At 45.3% G+C, this 18,187-nt stretch overlaps 1 protein-coding gene across 3 annotated transcripts in view; it reads right to left on the bottom strand.

Moving 5' to 3' along the window:
- The window catches only part of LOC142994328 (zinc finger protein 521-like), an 88,506-nt gene that overhangs the window by 41,099 nt on the left and 29,220 nt on the right, over window positions 1-18,187 (bottom strand). For 2 of the 3 annotated variants that reach the window (XM_076145111.1, XM_076145108.1), the window contains exons 4-5: window positions 4,083-7,591; window positions 3,822-3,906 (exon numbers count right to left, since the gene is read on the bottom strand). In XM_076145111.1, coding sequence (XP_076001226.1) covers window positions 3,822-3,906; window positions 4,083-7,235 — 3,238 coding nt within the window. In that variant the 5' untranslated portion in view covers window positions 7,236-7,591. The remainder of the gene's footprint in view (window positions 1-3,821; window positions 3,907-4,082; window positions 7,592-18,187) is intronic. The other variant, XM_076145110.1, reaches the window with a different exon arrangement.

Genomic DNA, 18,187 nt, shown 5'->3' with positions numbered 1-18,187 from the left:
CTTCCTGGTCTCTACCCCCACTGACAGCCAACACGGCACACGTTGCCAGGTTGGAGCTAGGTTAATATGAAAATGTGAAAGCTAAATAGCGAGGCCGAGTAAAAGGGGGAGATAGTGGACAGGCATAGTGGGACGGAGAAAAAGAGAAGAGGGAGGAGGATAAACTGGAGGAGAGCGAAAGACCTCTCACTCGCTCTCCTCCTCAGGTCTGTAACTGCCCACAGTGCCTGCTTCACACAGAGCGGCCAGCTGTACAGCAAATGTGTCTTTCCCTCTCCGCCCCCGAACCTTTCCACCCCTCCAGTGCCCCCCTCTGCCTGGGCCGACCAGGCCACCGGCTCCTCTCTGTGAGAGAAGGCTCCTCCCCGACTTGGCTTCAGGCTCAGTGCTGTCACCAACCCAAAAAATTGTAGAGGTGACCCCGAAAACACTTTCTGGGATGCGGTTTGGTTTGTTTACGACTGTCCTTCTGAGTACTGCCACTTTGGCAGTAGCTGCTTGGAAAGGAGAGGAGTGAGATGACAATTGGATTGAGAGCAGAAATAACAGAAAAGCAAAAAACCTTTTTACCTTTAAGACAGAGCCTGTGCTTCAAAACATGTCAGGGCTCTGGAAATCCACACAGGGGCATTTGAACAGTGCGATAAATGGGCCAAACGTGCCCCCCATGAGGCTCCAAATGTCATAGTTCACAGTGGGGTCAAAGTGAAGCAATGGGGTGGCATGATGTCATGCTGATAAAACCAAACAGGCTTTGTTACAAAGAAAGACCTTCAAAGGTTCTCTTTAAAAACAGATGACTCTGTCACAACAATGGGATTTTCAATATTTTGTCATATGTAATTACAGATGGGGATGGCAAATAATTTACTTAGATGGATAAATTTGCTTTCTAATCTTAAGGAAAATAGAAATAAGCAATTTGATAGTGACTACAGCAGCTGAAAGCTGTATAAATCTGTGTGTCTCTGGAGAAAAATCGGACACCCTCAATTCTGTAAGTGTGCCATGCCAAAAAAACTCTAAACTAAAGAGTGGCCAGCTGTCTTCTGGCCTGCTATTAAATTGCTCCTTGGATGGTGGCGATATCATTTTTTTCTCCATAGGAGTATCACACCAGGTCCCCAAACAGAGCGACCAGCTGTACAGCAAATGTGTACTGATCCATCTGGGCCCTCACAGGCTGCGGCCTCCATCTTAAGACACGTGGGGCCGTTCACGGGCTTGGCTGGGGTTGTTCCGCAGCACACCCTCCTGCACCCATGCCCACCTCCTTCCCTTTCATTTACCTCCATTATCATACTAAATGTCGAGTAGCTGGGCACCAGTGCTGTGCTTTCTGTCTGCACCAGGACCGTCATCATGTGAGTGTAATATCCATGCATCAAAATGCGCTGGCAGTCATACAGAAGAGGAAGCCACAAGCTCTTGGGCCCAATGGGAGGAGTTGAGGGTGGAGGCTGAGTGCACTTGGTTTAGGGAGACTATTGTATTACAAAGGCAGCTAATATGGACTTGTCTGGGTGAGACAGGCTCAGGTTTTGTTGTTCCATACACTTAGCACTATGGTTATGTCACGCCACATCACTATATATAGAGTTATCAGTGTGAACTGACACCATGGAGCGGGGCATGGATGAAAACAACACCCCTATGAATCCAGCGTCTGCTCCATTACCTACGCTAATAACGCTGACAGCTGAGCGGAGATGACCCCAGCCCCCTGTTTCCCCTCTCCTGTGCAGATGGCCATTAAAAGGAGAAAGTGTCCCTTTTTTCAGTGGGAAGGTATTTAGAGCTTTTCCAAATGAGTATTTTTTTTTCTGTGTTTTTGGCTCAAACTGCCTTTGCAGTGATAACAGGCTGGCTCAAATTGAACCCCATTCTACGTACATGAAGGACCAATTTTTCAGTGGCTACATAAAACCACTTACATACATATGAGATCAACATTTGTGTTGTAACACAACTAACATGATACATATGTTTCCCTTTATACCTCATTCAGTTAAACATTATGAATTGTCTATTCCTTTTTCCTTTGTCCCATTCTCCCCTTTGTTTGCTTGTTTGATTTAAAAACACGATCACTTCATCGCAACTTCATCTGTCCTTCTACCATACTTTTATTATGATGAAATTATTTTTATTGATGTTTCTCCGATCGCAAAGCAAATGCATTTGACAAAAACCCTATCGAGAATGCTGATGAAACCCACGATTGTGTTAAAAATAAAGCAATGCAATATCAGAGAAACAAGACATCAGACAATAACCCAATCACCTATCCTCCTGTTATCTTAAGCTGTCTGAATTCCACTATTATGGGGAACTGTGTGCTTGTGTGGCTGAAAGACATAAAATAACCAGTAGGGGGGTTTGTTTTCTACCCTCCCAGTGTGCTCCGTGCCTGCCTTTGCGAGAGAAAGGACTAATGCTGGCATGGTACTGTATTAGGCACCCCCAGTAGAATAGTGGGAGAGCAGATCGCAAAGATGAATACAAAATACACACCTACACACTCTCAGCTCATCTCTTTCCTTTGCACATACGCCGCAGCATCAAAATCACAAATCACATGCTTCTGATTGTTTATGCACAAACAGTGGGTCCCTGATAGAATTGCCTACCGGTCCTGATAGAATTGCCCACCGTGTTTAAATTCACCTGCGCCTAGAAGCGTGTCCCAAACAGAGAGGCGGTTTGGTTCCAGATCAATGAGTCTCTCTCCCACTGAAAACAACAGATAATGCAGTGTAATGAAAGAGCCGCCAAACGAGCTGAATAAATGAATGAATAAAGGAACGTGAGACCGGAATTCAGACGCCTACTTACTGCGGGCAAGAAAACCTGTTTTCCAATTGTCTGTTCTCTACAAATTATTCTGCCTGCATACAAATGCAAACCAAGAGTCAAGACGTTGTGAAAACACAGAGGTGAGTGTTACACCGGCACTCTTATGTTTAGGAACCTGGTGTAATGAATTAAGCAATTTCAGCAATTTTGCCATGCACAGTCAAAGTAAGAGCATCAAAATTGTATCGAATATAGAATTTTTTTTTGGGGAGCTGACATCAAAGGTAAAGAGCAAGAAAGAATGCAGCCAAATCTTGTATTCAGCTCAGATGGATGTGACAAACAACAAATAAACAACCGAAACGAAACCGAAAAAATGCGCAGTGCCAAAGTGAAAAAGGAACATAAATAATTAGGATTTTTGGAAATAATTTGGGAAAAATGAACTGATTTGAATATTTCAGTAATCTGCATGTTTCCACTACTTCAAGCTACCCCCAGTTACAGAGTGGTTTGAAGAGGGGAGATTGTGCTGCACAACCATGCACACATACAGGTACTATATTTTATCATACATGTGCATGCAGAAATGAAGATGGTGGGTTTTTAAAATGCAAAAAACACAGAGGATGTAGTTGATGGTTAAAATATTAAAGTTATTCCACCTATTTGGTGATGTGATCCAGATACTTGTAAACCTGAGTGAGACAGGGTCAAATATTGTATTACACTCTGTATGCATAGATACTTTAAATATGTAGAAATTGTTACATCTTCTAATAAAAGCACCTGGATATTCCTCAATGATCTGTATATTGAGTTGATAATTGTCACACAAAAGCATTCACAGCAACCTTTAAACTCGTAAATCTAAGAAGTCGAGTTTCATTAAAATTATGCTTGGTTTGAGAAAAGTTGAGAAAAATTCAATCCACTATGATATTAACTTTGTACTGAAGGAATTGTGTGATTGCAGGGCTGCTGCAGAGACCATAATGAATAAAACAAAAGGAGTCATCTCTTACCCAGCATGTGGTTGGCCACATGAACTTGGATGTCCCATTCGCTGTAGAAGACCATCTGACATTTTATGCACTGGTATGTCTTCTTCTGTACATAAAACCAGGAGGAACGAGTACATTTTGAATGTCAGGAAGAAACAACAGATATTAGAAACTATTAGAAGCTATTATAATTTATATATGATAATCAACAATAGTAGCCAAAACAAAATTCTGTTTCAATTCCAATGAAGTTATAGTTAATTCATTGCTCATCAAAAATACCTCTTCTGTTTGTGACGGGCTGGCTCTGGGCATGGGGGACATCTGGGGGGTCTTGATCTGCCCGCTGTTACTGTCTGCAGTCTGTTCCCGATGCACTGTCTGTACATGGTTTTGCAATTCTGCTTCAGACTCAAACTTGACATTGCAGCTGGAGCATCGTGTCTTTGCGGCAGATAATGAGGATGTGGAAGAGGATGAAGATGATGACGAGGCAACTTTGCCTTTCCCCTCTCCGGGGCTGAGGCTCTCGCCCTGTGCCCATCCAGCCGGGGTGGTTGCTGGAGTGCTGGCTCCACCCTGATGCTGTAGTCTTCCTCCATTCACAGTTGGGCTGGAGCTCTTGGAGGCTGTTGCAGCCACGCATGATGCACAAAGTCCATAAGGTAGTCCGTTGATGTCCAGCTTTACCAGGTCCTGCTTGGAGCGGAAATCCTTCAGGCAAGAGGCACACTTGAAAATTTTTGGGGCGTGGTGTAGATGCTGATTATGAATGATGGTATTGCTGCGACCCACTGGGTAGTTGCCGGACATGGTGCCTGTCTTCTGCATGTGGAAGGTACCATGAATCTTCAACTCCAATGTGGAGGTGACTGTCTGCATGCACACCACACAGCGGAAACCTGTCAGGGAGTTCCTCAGGTCAGGGTGCAGCTGACAGTGCTCCAGGAAGTCCTCCTCACTGTGCAGAGGCAGCTTACAAATGCGGCAACTTCCTGTGTCCAAACTCTTGCTATGGGTGACCTTGTGCTCCGTCAGGGTGAGCAAGGACGGGAAACGTTCCCCACAGATAGGACACATGTAGTGTTTGACAGGCCCAAGGTGGGTCTGCATATGTTCTCGAAGACCAGCCTCAGAGAAGAAGGTGCGTGAGCAGACATTGCACTTGTGGTTGCCCTTGATCATTTCAGCTTTCCTTTTTAACATGGCAGTCTCCCCAGGGCGTATGTTGTGGTCTCGCAGCTGGTGGTTGGTGAGGAGTGACTCCATGGTGTAAGACGCCCCGCAAATGTCACAAGCAAACATGGGGTCTGCAGTGTCCACCTCCTCCTCACTTCCATCACGGCTGTTATGGGACTCTACCACAGTCCCTACTGCTGCTACTGTACCATGGCTGTTAGTCAACAGACCTTGTAGGTCAGTGTCGTCTTTAGCCTGTCCTTCCCCACCGCCTACAGTGGAGCCATTAGTACCACAGTTCTGGGCCTTCCCTTCAAACACACAGTGCTTCTCCCTCAAATGCTTCTCTAAAAGCACGATGGCATGGAAAGCCTTACTGCAGAAGCGACAGTTATACTTCTTGCTGTGCGTAGTGATGTGGCACTGCAGCTCCACCTCTGTGCCGAAGGATTCACCGCAGAAAATGCAGCGATGGGCGCGGCCTTGGTTTTCCAGGTGGCTGTGTTTGACGTGTAGCTGCAGATCTGTCTCATGTCTGAAGTCCCAGTTGCAGGAGGTGCAGCGGTAGACCTTCTTCTCATTGCTGTGCTTGACAGCCAGGTGGAGCTGGGTGGACACCTTCGAATCAAACACTTCCTGGCACAGAGTACAACGGAAAAACACAAAGGTGTGCATGTCCAGTAGGTGCTTTTGTAAGTCATCTACTGAAGTGAACTGCTTGTCACAGCTCTCACAGATGTAATACGTGGAGGTAATGGTGAAGTGAATGGTCACATGTTTCAGCAGGGACTCTTGGTTGGGGAACTCTTTGTTGCACTGTGGGCAGGTGAGCTGAGGCTGCAGGCCATCCAGGTGAGTTTTTAAGTGAGTCTGAAAAAGGTCCAAGTTGTTATACTTGGCTCCACACTGATTACAGATGAACTCACTGGTAGCACGAGAGGCTACGTTGCTTTGCTTCAGCATGGCAGTATGCTCCACGGGGATGGGGGAGGAGGGGCTGAGAGTACGCAGGGATTTCTTGCCATTATTTATGTAGTTCAGTGCCAGTGGAATGTTCTTGTGATTCTCCTTGATATGCTTGTTCAGTTTCAGAACACTGTTGAATATGGGGGAATTGGTGCAGTATGAACAGGAGTATACTTCCACGATAGGCTCCTTGGGAGTTACAGCCATGGGAGAGTCAAAGCGCAGGCTTCCCCCATCACAGTGAGTCTGACGGACATGTTCCTCCAAGGTAGCCTCTGTCAAGAATCCCATGAAGCACTGGGGGCAGAAGAAGGCATTGCTCTCCTTGGCCACAGGGCTGGGGAAGCCATGGGAACAGCGGATGTGTTCCTGGAGGCCATTAAGGTCACTCAGCACCTCAGGGCAGAAGTTACACTGAAGAAGGGCATCAGGCAAGCTTACAAGTAGAGCCGCGTGGTCCTCAGCATTATGGACCTGTCTAAGGTGTTCGTTTAGATTGACTAAAGATGGCAGAACCTCCAAACAAAACTGGCAAGTGTGAGCCTGCTCTGGCTTGTCTAGATGCATAGTTCGAAGGTGAATTTGAAGCACAGCCAAACTGGAGAACACCTGCCTGTTGCAGTAGATGCAACTGTAAGCAATCTTAGACTGTTTGGAGGAACGTCCTCCCAGGTCTGACGTGTTCTGGGCGGCCCTCTTCCTCCTGCCCCTCGCCTTGGGGACAGGTGGCGCTGTTTCCACCATGGTGGAGCTGTCAACAGACAGGTTAGAGTCAGGAGTAGTGCTGGAGACAGATGTGTAACCTACAGTCAGCAGAGAAGGGCTGTTACTATGGTTACTAGATTCAGGGAGCTGGTGGATGTCCATATGCGCATATAAGTCCTCAACAGACAGGAAGTGCTCGGAGCAGATAGCACAGGTGTGGCCCTTCCTGTCACGGCTGTGGGCCTGGTCAATGTGAGTCAGCAGGGTGCCCTCATCACTGAAGGGCTCGTGGCAGTAGATGCACTGCAGGGTGGCGCCCAGGCCCCCGTCCTCTGATGGAGAGCACTCAGGGTGGCACTCAGCGATGTGTCTCTGGAGCTCTTCTGGGACATCAAAGCCCTCCTCACAACGGCTGCATTTGCGTGTTTCTTTCAACTTCCATTCATCAGCTCTCGAAAGGCCTGAGCTGCTGCCATCTTTGCCCCTTTCGTGTACTTGCATGTGGCCGTGGAGAGAGCTAGAGGACAGGAAACCTCTGCGACACACAGGGCACTTGTGGGGTTTGTTGGAGGCGTGAGTTTTCATGTGAATCTTGAGGTGATCGCTGCGGGAGAAAGCAGAGTCACACTCGCCACAGTGGTACTTCTTGTCACCGGTGTGCAGCTTCACGTGTCGATCCCGGCTGCGTTTGTGCTTAAACAGACGGCTGCAAAACGTGCAGCTGAACGGGAGTTTATCGCCGTGGCTCTGCTCGTGACGCTTGAGGAAGCTTAGGCGACTGAAAGACTTGTCGCAGAACTGACACGGGTACGGCAGACCAGGGCCTCCTTCGTCCTCACCAAAGTCATAGTCCTCACAGTGTCCTGGAGAAGTCTGATCCTTACTGGAGGGAGATGATGCAGGCCAGGAACACGATGGGTCATCCTCAAGATCAACACCTTCTGGATACGGATGACAGAGAGAGAGAGAGAGAGAGAGAGGGGAAAGAAGACAGACAGAGAAAGAGGAGAACAGGTGGATAGAGAGGGAGAGAGAAAGGGAGAGAGGAAGAAAGAGGTGTTCTGTAAGTCTGTATTAGCAAGTCATTTGTCTTCACCCTTTTGAAAAGAAAATGTGGGCCACTGTGGTATTAATTGTCACGATAATTATAAGGTACTGGTGTATGAATTTCGATTTCTTTTTAAACATTTTTTTTTCCTTCCACCGAAACAATACCTCTCCTAGGTGTTATCTAAAAAGTTACATTTAAATATGCAATTTAAAGTATAATTAGAGAACAGAATAAGTGGAAATACTTTTGCTACAATTAACCTTGTATGTGGCCATGTAATGGCTTAGCCCACTGTGACTGAAAACACAATCTCTCTGACATTTAAAGCCAACACAAGAAAATGGGTGCACTTTAAGATGTAAGCCCTGCATGAGGTAAATTAGAACATTTCTATTATTCTTGAACAATTACCGGAATATTTTTGAGAAACAAGAGCCCTTGAAATGACCTTAAGACAAGAGAAAAGGAGCAGGAAGAATGTGTTCTCAAGGGTAAAAGGGAAGATTAAATGTGCAATTTAGACCACAGCTAAGGATAGCCTTTAGGTACCCTACACTGCAAAATAGATGATTTCCATTTCCAACACAGGGCTCTCAGAACATCAGTCAATACATATCAGATTAAAGAATATGCGTTATTATCATATTTGTCTGCAAAGTCTGAGCTAAGCCGCGAGGCGACTGATACTGGATGGATGAATGTGTCCTGCGCTGATGCGGGTGGGTGGCAAGGAGGGAAACAGATAGGGGAAGACAACAGAGGTGGACTACCTCACTGAAGGACAAGCAGGTGCAGAGAATGTCCAGGGAATACTGGACAACTGACAATACACCCCCGTTCTTTTTTACAATTACTTTAATGTGTCCCTATTCGAATCAGCCTTGTTGCCGACATTCCTCTCCGCTGCTGCGCTGCACAGCGATATGAATGGAAAACACCTCTTGCAAAAAAGTTCAAAAGGTTACAGACCATTTCTTTCCGCTGCCGAACTCTAAGTGCTGTGAACTTCCTTACCTAAATAATACAACGTAATCCCAACCCCTTCTGCAACAAAAAAAATGTGTCAAAAGGCCAAATCTTGGGATGGGAAAAACAAGAGGAAACTGTAAAGATTTATGAGAGGGACAAAGGAAGCATGAGCTCTTTCCAGTATCCAACCTCTGTATTCTCCTTCAGCTGACATATCCACATCCTTCTGTCTCTCTCTCTCTCTCTCTCTCTCTCTCTCTCTCTGTCTCTCTCTCTCTCTGTCTCTTTGGGTTGTTTTTGTTGGGAGATCTGCCCTTTGTCAGGATAGCATGCCCTCTCCGAGCACTTACCCCCATCAGGGCCTATCTTCAGGAAACAGATGGGGTCAGAGGCTATTCCCCTGCCCCTCCAAATTGCTGAAAGCGGCACATTGAGAGCCCACCTCCACACCATGGCCCCCCCGGAAACCTCCCACCCCTGGCAAGGCGCCCACTCTGTACACATATCTCACTCAAGGAGTAAACCTTGCCTGATTTGCTCACTTTATCTATCTCGTGCACGTCTCTGTGGTCGCTCTCTCCCTCTCTCTCTCCCTCTCTCTCTCCGTTCCTCCCTCTCCCTCTCTGGTTTCAGGGAGGATGGGTGACTCAGTGCTATGCCCTCCTCCACAGAGGGGGTGGATCTGCCCTCTATCGCATTGCCTCCCAGCGTATAGGAGAAGAAGACAGTGCAAGAAGAATGACCCAAGCCAATGCCTTACAGTCAAACATATTGGCTGGGAGACAACAGTATAAAACAAACAAATAAATGGGCCTGTATATAGGGCTAAATGAAATTCTACTGTCTTAAATGAGTCTGTCTTTGCCTTGAGACATTACTAACATGTCAAGACAGCCTTATTCCATTTTTTCCTGGTTTGTTTACTAGATGTATATTATTTATTTAGAGCCGTTACGCCAATAAGACACATACATAAAGTCGTGTCTGTGGGGGACATATGGTAGTCACACACTGTGATATAGTATGTATGTGTTTAACTCAAGGAGAGCTTGAACTTGTTTAAACACATAAATCTTAATGGTCTCAACAGATGGACAAATAGATTCAGTATGTTGAAATTAGATTTGTGTATCCAGAAGGTTTTCTATGCAATGGATACACTCCCTTTTAAACACCCTGTGCGTTTGTACACTCCTACTTATTGTATTGCCATCTGAGTCTGAGTTATGTACACATCCAGCGACCCAGAATGCAAAGTGTAAATGGAGTTTGCTGCTGTGCGCTTGTATATTCTGATTTTTTTTCAAGGCATTTACTCTAAATAAGTGGAGTATGTGTCGTTATCCAAACATCCATCCAGGTTCCTCAACCATTTTGTACTTCATCTACATTCTTCCTTCCTGCAAACAGTGCAGAGTCTGTTTGCACGCACACATTCTGACAGATGAAGGAACAATGAGCCAAGGCTGAGTAGTTTTCCTTGACACAGACAGTTACAGGCTTCCATTCAGCGCATCTTTCAATAATTTCCATTGAAATCTGCGCGTAACATCTGCATTATGGAGAGTTTCCACTGAATAACAATTTTGTGCGTATGACTGTCCAGCATAGAGAGACTTCCTACACTTCCCCTCTTACACACACTCCCAGTCACACAGACATAAAAGAGCAGAGGAGTGGGGTGCTGGGGTGCACACATTGCACAGACACAGTAAAAAATATATAGACACACACACACACACATAGAATATACAGATACAAGCACATGGCCGAAACAAGTGTGTGAACAACTGTAGATGAAAGAGCTGGCTTCCTCTTGAGACCTCAAGAGGAAAGAGAGAGAGACTTGTTTTTTTCCTTCTTCACCCAGACAAGAAATGCCCAGGCCTCAGCAGCCTGAGTAAATAAAAGAACGGGCCTTACTTCCCTGTCTCTCGGGCCGGGGGCCTGTGCACGCCAGCACTCTCTGTGCTGCTGCCAAAGGGGATGCTGGGGCCTGAAAAACTACACCCTGCAGCTGAAGGGCTGTCTTTGTTGGTCTGCCAAGGCCTTCCTGAGCATCCTCCAGCCAACAGCCTGTCACGTCCTGGGAGGAAGACCTCCATCTTAAGGCCTGTCCCTCTCTGGGAGTTCTGTCCCTACCCCCTCCCCATTTCTCTTTTAAATGTCTCCTATATGGAACAAAACAACCTCATCTGCACTACTCCTATAGGGGAAAGAATAAACTGTATCAGAGTCGTATTCACCGGCAAGATGTCACCGTCGCCATCGGCAGCACAACATTAAAACTTTTCATTAGTAGGGATTTGGGATTAAACATATATAAAAAGGCGTGATACAGTTTTATGTTATTTTTTAACTAACATCTTGTATCCGCCTTTCATGTGCCAGCTTCCTCCAATCCAATCTGAGCCGCTCTTTGTGCACCACTTCCTCTAAGTTCGTTTATAGCACCCTCACCCAGAGTAAACACTCCTGTTCAAATAAGATCCTTAATGCTGCGCCCAGGTAAGACTGCTGTTTCTGTACACAAAGGCAGGACTTTAAACCACTGCCAGGTATGAAATGAAAGTATTTGAGAATTATCAATATATATAAGTACAGTATATATTACGGAAGAAGTTGCTTCGGAGTAAATATGATTGAAAATAGTGTCTTCTGTATTAATGCTCAACAAGAACAAAACTAGAGTGGAATTCTTGTGTATGGAAGCAACTTAGGCAAGGTACAAACTGGACGGAGGGCAAATTGCTGTGTGATTTTTGGACTGCACACTCCTTCACACATATTAGTGGCTGATTTCATTAGCAGTGGCTTACTAAACCACACAGACTTCCGCGGCTGCTGTGTAAGACACGTTAAAATCCAGTAAATTTCCAGTCTAGTTTAAGTCTGAGGAACTTGGTGGACTATTATGTATGTGGTGCAAAAGACTGAACATTTGCTTTGGAAATGTGGTGGCAAAATGTGAAATAAATATAGATTTTTTAATGTATAATATGATGAATCGAGTGTTTTTTAAAACTGGGTGGAACTTGAAATGGAAATGATGCTAAAAATCCATAAACTGGCCAAACCGGGTGGCGCAGACCGACCATATTTTATAGTGATTTGTTATTGTGTTCGCACAGTAAATAACCCTGCTCAAACCGTACTGGAACTGTTGGTTTGAGAGTGACTCACCATTGGCACCTGAACCTTTGCGTCTGAGGTCCTGGATGCGGTTCAAGATGGCTTATCACCGCCTGACAGCACCAGAGAACATCTCCTCTATGTGGGAAGCCAAAGTCTAATCCAGGTCCAGCACCATATCTTATCAGCAAACTGTTTACACTATCACTCATCTACAACTTCTGTAGCGAGGCTCCGCTTTGTTCCAACTCCATTCCAGCCGAGCAAAAAGGCCGTCCACGCTTTCCCGCTACCAAACCTTATCGAGCGGCGCGTTGTACCACACATCTGTACACGGCGGTTTGTCATGAGAGATGTGTTTGTGCAAGTGTGTTTGTGGCACATTGGGGATTGGGGATTCATTGAATAAACAAAAAGCTGACAACTTGTCTGATGTAACACCGTGACCCCACTTCATATTCAGAGAGGCGATCTTTTTACAGTTACTGGGAAGAAGTAGTGAGCCTTCCCCAGGAGACCACGCGTGTGTCATCTCTACGCTTTGCCTGTTCTGATGCCCAAATAGGAATGTGCGTCTGAACAACACGCGTCGCTGTATGTGACATAACCACTTAAGATCTAATAGAAGGTGCAGGGAGTATTTACATTAGACGAGACCGTGTTTTGTAAAGCTATTTCCCGTTTTCTCACATGTACAAATTGTTAAGTTGATTCAGGACCCTACACAGATTTACACACTACATTATGCGTTGCTCAGTAACTGACATTCTGCATTATTTTCCCCATGCAACTGATAAGGAAAGCAGATATTGAAACGCTATTATATTTTCTATATATATATATATATATATATACACAAAAAGGTAAATAAACTGCAGTACTTTTACTCAAGGATCTAAGTAGATTTTGTTGTTGTATTTCACTTGATTTTATAATAGATTCACATTCTGCTTTTACGCCACATCAGAGGGAAATATTAGTTTAGAATAGTTTTTAAACTCACTATATTTACCAGTTAATAATAGATAGAGAGACCAGATAATTTATTGTAATATAGATGCGAATAATCATTCAACTGCCCTGAAATCACGACAAATCTCCCAAACTTGACATTGACAATGAATCTCTATCTATTTTATCATTCCTCTTATTTCATTCTGAGATTTGCATTGTTTCCGCACAGCTGGAGATAAAGGTTTGTTTACATCGTCAAATGAAGAAAAGCAAAAGAAAAAAGCCGAGCCACAACTTTGGGGGATTTTCATTATTAATGGGATAACATGTAGCGGATACATGCAAGGCATAAATAATTGAGTACTCTCACAGAGATAATTTAAAACAGTAAGTACTCTCACTTTGGAATACTTGACTACATTTCACTGCTAATCCTTATTTACCTTTATCTCTGTAGAAGTTCCATTGAAGGAATTTTACCTTAAAACTACTTTTTTTTGGATCATGGTATTAAATAAAGGCTTTCATTACTTCTTCCTCTACTGCATACAGATAAAATATACGCGTGTGTGTGTGCCAGTGTGTGTTTTGTGTGTAAACTGAGCTTCTCTCCCCTCCTTTTTTTAAGCAAACACAATATGTTTTTTACACATCAGTGAAAAATGTCAGGTCCCTCTCCCCACCTTGCTACAGATCAATCAAATCCGCTATGCTACAGGATGAAGAGGAGGGGGGGGGGGGGGGGGGGGGGGGGGGCTGGGGCGTGGATGAGGACGAGGACGTTATCTCTTACTGGACAAGGTGGAAGAAGCGTAAGATGAAATGAGGACTCGCTTCCCGGGGTTTCTGGTCTGTGCGCGGCACCAAATCGTGCTCAGTGGGGATCTTTTCACTCAGGGCCTGACACAAAGAGCTGGAACATCAAGCGCTGTCCTGACTCTGTGGTCCGGGTGTCCATTATCCTGGCCCTCATGGCTCCGTCTCTCAACCATGGGGAAGCGGCAAACTGTCAACTACTTTGTCCACATTACCCACGTCCCCCAGCTCAGACAGAAGCACTTGGTCACTGTCCCAGAAATCACAGTGCCCCAGTGGCATCCCGGGAAAGTTAGACAAATGGAAGGCCAGAGGAGGGAAAGTAGGGCGGCCAGTCATCCTTTACTGGGCTTTTTCCTTCCATGATACTAAGACACGGCAATGAGTGGAATTCCATTACTTATCTGGTGTCCCTGATACACTGACATCTTTCCACAGATGTGGACAAACTGAACTCAGCGGCGCACCTAATCCATTATGTTTCTTAAAATAATTACACAGGTCAGTAAAATCATGGAGGATATCTGCTCTGGTGAACGAGCTGCTTCATTGTGTTTCTCGCGCAAATGAGAATCACATAACAATCCATAACCGCAGCGTTTTGAACCCTGAGAGCCGGGATGACGCACTGTAATGCGGCGCTTCTCCTCCATGAGTAACCGCATGCTATTACAAGTTATTGAGGTCAACAGCGCGCGCGCACACACACACACACACACACAATCACACACACACAGTAAAAGCGCATTTAACACAGAGTGCAACTATGCAATGATTCGTCTTAGATGTTTGTTTTTTCTTAAATACTTAAAGCCTTAGAATAGCTGCTCGGAATAGAAATGTAATAATATGCAAACAGACCTCGTGTGGTTCTGGCACCCCTAAATCGTGTAGGAAAATGGTTTGGCCCGACCTGCTGCGTGTTGTGTTTATCTCCATGCGGTGGAGAGAAACGGACAATCACAGCAACAACCAAAAAAGAGCGAGAACAAGAAATAAGAAAATCAGAACTTCCATTTTTTTTTCAAAATTACAAAATGTTCATATAAATAATATTCAGTATCGCTCTTTCCATGTAGTTTTACCTGTAAAATGGATTTGTTTTTCTCGCTGGACTGCTGGACTTTGCGCCCTGTCATGTTATATTTATATTTTCTGGGAATGCTGTGTGAAACTAAAAATTCTACATCAGATGTTAAATAATTCTTCCTTATGCAAGATAAATGACTGTTTTCACCACTGTTGCAGCATTTCTACGACTTTAACAGCTGATAGCCAAAACGCAAAATGAAATGAATAAGAATCTAATATAATCTTTTTCAGAGAGATGTGTGTTTAACTGTGTGTCAGTGTGTTGTGTGTCTGTAGTGTTGGGTATTGCTCTGCATTATACTATCAGTTGACTGTAACGGATTTGAATGAGTTTTGTTTTTGTTTTTGAAAGTGTGAGCTCATTTCACACTGACATGATGATGGTTATTCATCAAACTAAATGTGTTCGCTTTTGTGCCAACTCTCAAACTCGCCTGGTAAACGTAAATGCATAATGTTGACATTATGTAGATAAAACGGTAAAATGGCTTAATGGAGTGTTACTGTCCATAACACAGGAAAGAGAAACAATTCACAATTCTCTGTTTTATTTTCATATTTTTGCACTAAATTTGATTTGAGACTGAATCGCACTGCACACAAAAACCACAGGGCAGTATTTCTATAATTTTGTGTTGCCCTTTTTTTAAACACACTGATACGATTACTGTGCCAAAGCTAGAAATCCCTTCAGTAGGTTACAGGTAGCATTAGTGAGCTTTAGAAGAGTGACGGTGTGACGAGACGCTCCGAGAGCAGAGCTGCGTTTAGAGTGACGTAGAGGTCAGCGGAGTGTGTGGAGGAGGGAAGGTTGACCATTTCAGGTACACCACGACACAAACAGGAAGGAGGCTGTTCCCCAGGTCTTGGCTGGACCGGTAGCCACAGTGAGCCTCCCAGGGGGAGAGAGGAGGACGACAATCTGTCCCCCAGCATGAACCTTCGCCACCTGCCTCACTGCACTGCTCTCTGAGGGAGTACTGGGCCAGGCGGGACTGGGCTGGGCTGGGCTGGGCTTCAATAGGCAGGGGAGCCCATGTATGTGTGTGTGTGTGTGTGAATGCCATTCCCTCAACACTGCGGCAGACCAGGCGCAGGACCCAGTGGACACCGAGCTCGCCAGTCATCCAGTGAGCCACTGTGAGAGATACTGCGGCGCTGTGCTGTGCTGTTGCTCTCCACCAAGTACTTCCTCCCCAGTTTACCCCTGTTTTATTCTCTCCTCTCTTAGTTACCGGCGGAAATGTGATTTATGTGATCAAGTTGGCGAAGAGAAAAAAAATTGTGTGCATACAGCAATATGCTGAGTTACTGTATGTTTGCTTCATTAAAATAGGGTTTGCTCTGCAAGTTCCAAACGCACACGATCCATTACCTAATAAGACCAAACAGCGCTCACAGGATTCACAAAAAGGGATCAAATTTTTTAAATCAAACTCCCTCTTCGTGACCCACAAAACTTGCGCAAGCGAACAGAGAACGATTATACTTTTGATATATGACGTCATCTTTAATTATAAGCATGTGCGTGCGAGACAAACAAGCCCGCCGAGAGACTCCGCTGTTACATTTAGCATTAGTAGTCACCAAAAAGTCTGACCCTGCCTTTTGACCCGCCTTTGGCTCGTCTGATTAATACACTCCGGCTCTATTTGATCGCTCCTCAATGCCATCTCAGCTTGTCAGCGGTAAAACAAGCAGAGACGGCCCAGGAGAGAGGCCAAAACATGCATCTCGGAGAGGAGGGAGGGAGGGGAAGGAAAACAAGCATCAACTCAAGCAAGACGATGTATTTTCATGCATCCCTGTCTTAAATGTCAAGATTTCTTAACCCTCAGCGACTGCAGCGCTGACACCTCTCCAAGGTTCAACAGAAACCGCATTCATTAATAATTAGCTTAGCCACGAGGACAGCGAGCGAGGCCGAGAGGAAGAGAGGGAGAGGGAGCGAGGCTGCGAAAAAATTCAAAACTTCTGTCGTCCGCCAAGAGAATCAAATTTCACTACGAGTTTTCTTTCTTTTTTTTTTGTTCTTCATCTCTTCTTCATCTCTTGTTTTCCTGCCTCGTTGGCCAAAATCCGACAGGCGGCCCACGAGCAGCGATGCAGACGTCGCATCAGCCCGCACTACTCCCTCCTCTCCTTAATCATGGCTCTAATACCCTCCAGATGAATAAACATCTTCATCCCCTCTCCGTTCAAGCCAGAAGGCTCCACCACGCCGAAATCCAAGAAAAGGGAGAAAGCAGAGAGTGAGAGAGAGAGGAAGAAACGAAAGAGGAGCGGAGGAAGGAGCGGGGAAAAGAATGACAGATGGAAGGGTGGATCAATCTCCAAACCAAGCGACAGCAAAGTAACAAAGCCACGGCGAGATTTTGAGGTTCTTCTCGTCATTTCGTTTTCTGATCTATTTCCCTCTTGACACAATTATCACAATCCCTCTAATTATTTTCATCTGCTTTACATCTTCCTAATGGCGGCCTGCGTTTTTAAGTCGGGGGTTTCGTAAAGTGGAGGTCTGAGAGCTGTTGTGCAACCTTGTCGCCTCAGACTGTGTCCACAGACTGCACAGGAAGGGGGGAAGGGGGCGGAGAGGGAGATGCGTGTGTGTGTGTGTGCGGCGGGGGGGGGGGTTGGTCTCTAGAGAATGGGCCAGGCCCCAGACCAGCACTTCCCTGGCCCGGTAACTGTGCCAGAATACTCATGACATGTGTGTACAGTATGCGAGCGCAAATGGCAGACAGATTTAGGCGTTTGCTTTGTTTCCTCTTCCATTGTTTTCCCCGCCAGTATCCAGGCAGCTCATCATAGCATCTTCATACTAGTAAGTGCAGATGAGAACGCACGCATGCACACACACACGCACACGCCATGCGCCGCTGAAGCACTTCCTCCTCCGCAGCTCATCCTCATTTGCTGAACGGAGCTGCAACACGAGGTCCGAACATAAGCAGATAAATGACCACAGGGCATTTTACTTATTCATCCATCACTTCACAATGATTTATTCCTGTTTATCTATTTATTAGCAGGGAGAAGAATAACAAAAAAACGCTTCCCCCTCAGATTGTTTTGCTAAAAGTTTGCGTGTTGACGTGCTTGCTACTCGGTGGGAAACTTTCAGGGTCGCTGTATCAGAATCCGTTATCGACAGTATTGGTTCATCTTGCCCTTGAACGCCCCTCCAACTCCCCCGTGGATACTGTCCCTATTTACATAGGCCCAGCACTCCTTGGCTTAGTAACCATTTACTTAGTTACACGCTGCCCCCTGGGAGTCTATTTATGTCTCTCTCAAGAGAGGAACTCAGCTCACCACCAACCAACCAACCAACCAACCAACCAACTCCCCCTTATGAATCATCGTCCATTCATTACTTGTAAACTTGAATAAAGATCATAGTCTGTATATGCGGCTTCGGAATTGATTTTTAGAGATGAGCCATATCTAATGATAAAAACTCAAATGAAATTACAAAAGACTATACTGCATCTTCAATTATAGCACATATGCAAGGGATTTT

This window comes from Genypterus blacodes, unplaced genomic scaffold (assembly GCF_046128005.1).
Source record: "Genypterus blacodes isolate CSIRO-AG114 ecotype Tasmania unplaced genomic scaffold, CSIRO-AGI_Gbla_v1 ptg000029l_1, whole genome shotgun sequence".
Taxonomy (NCBI): domain Eukaryota; kingdom Metazoa; phylum Chordata; class Actinopteri; order Ophidiiformes; family Ophidiidae; genus Genypterus; species Genypterus blacodes.
Note: the sequence above shows the minus strand (reverse complement) of the source record. Positions and strands in the feature narration are given on the sequence as shown.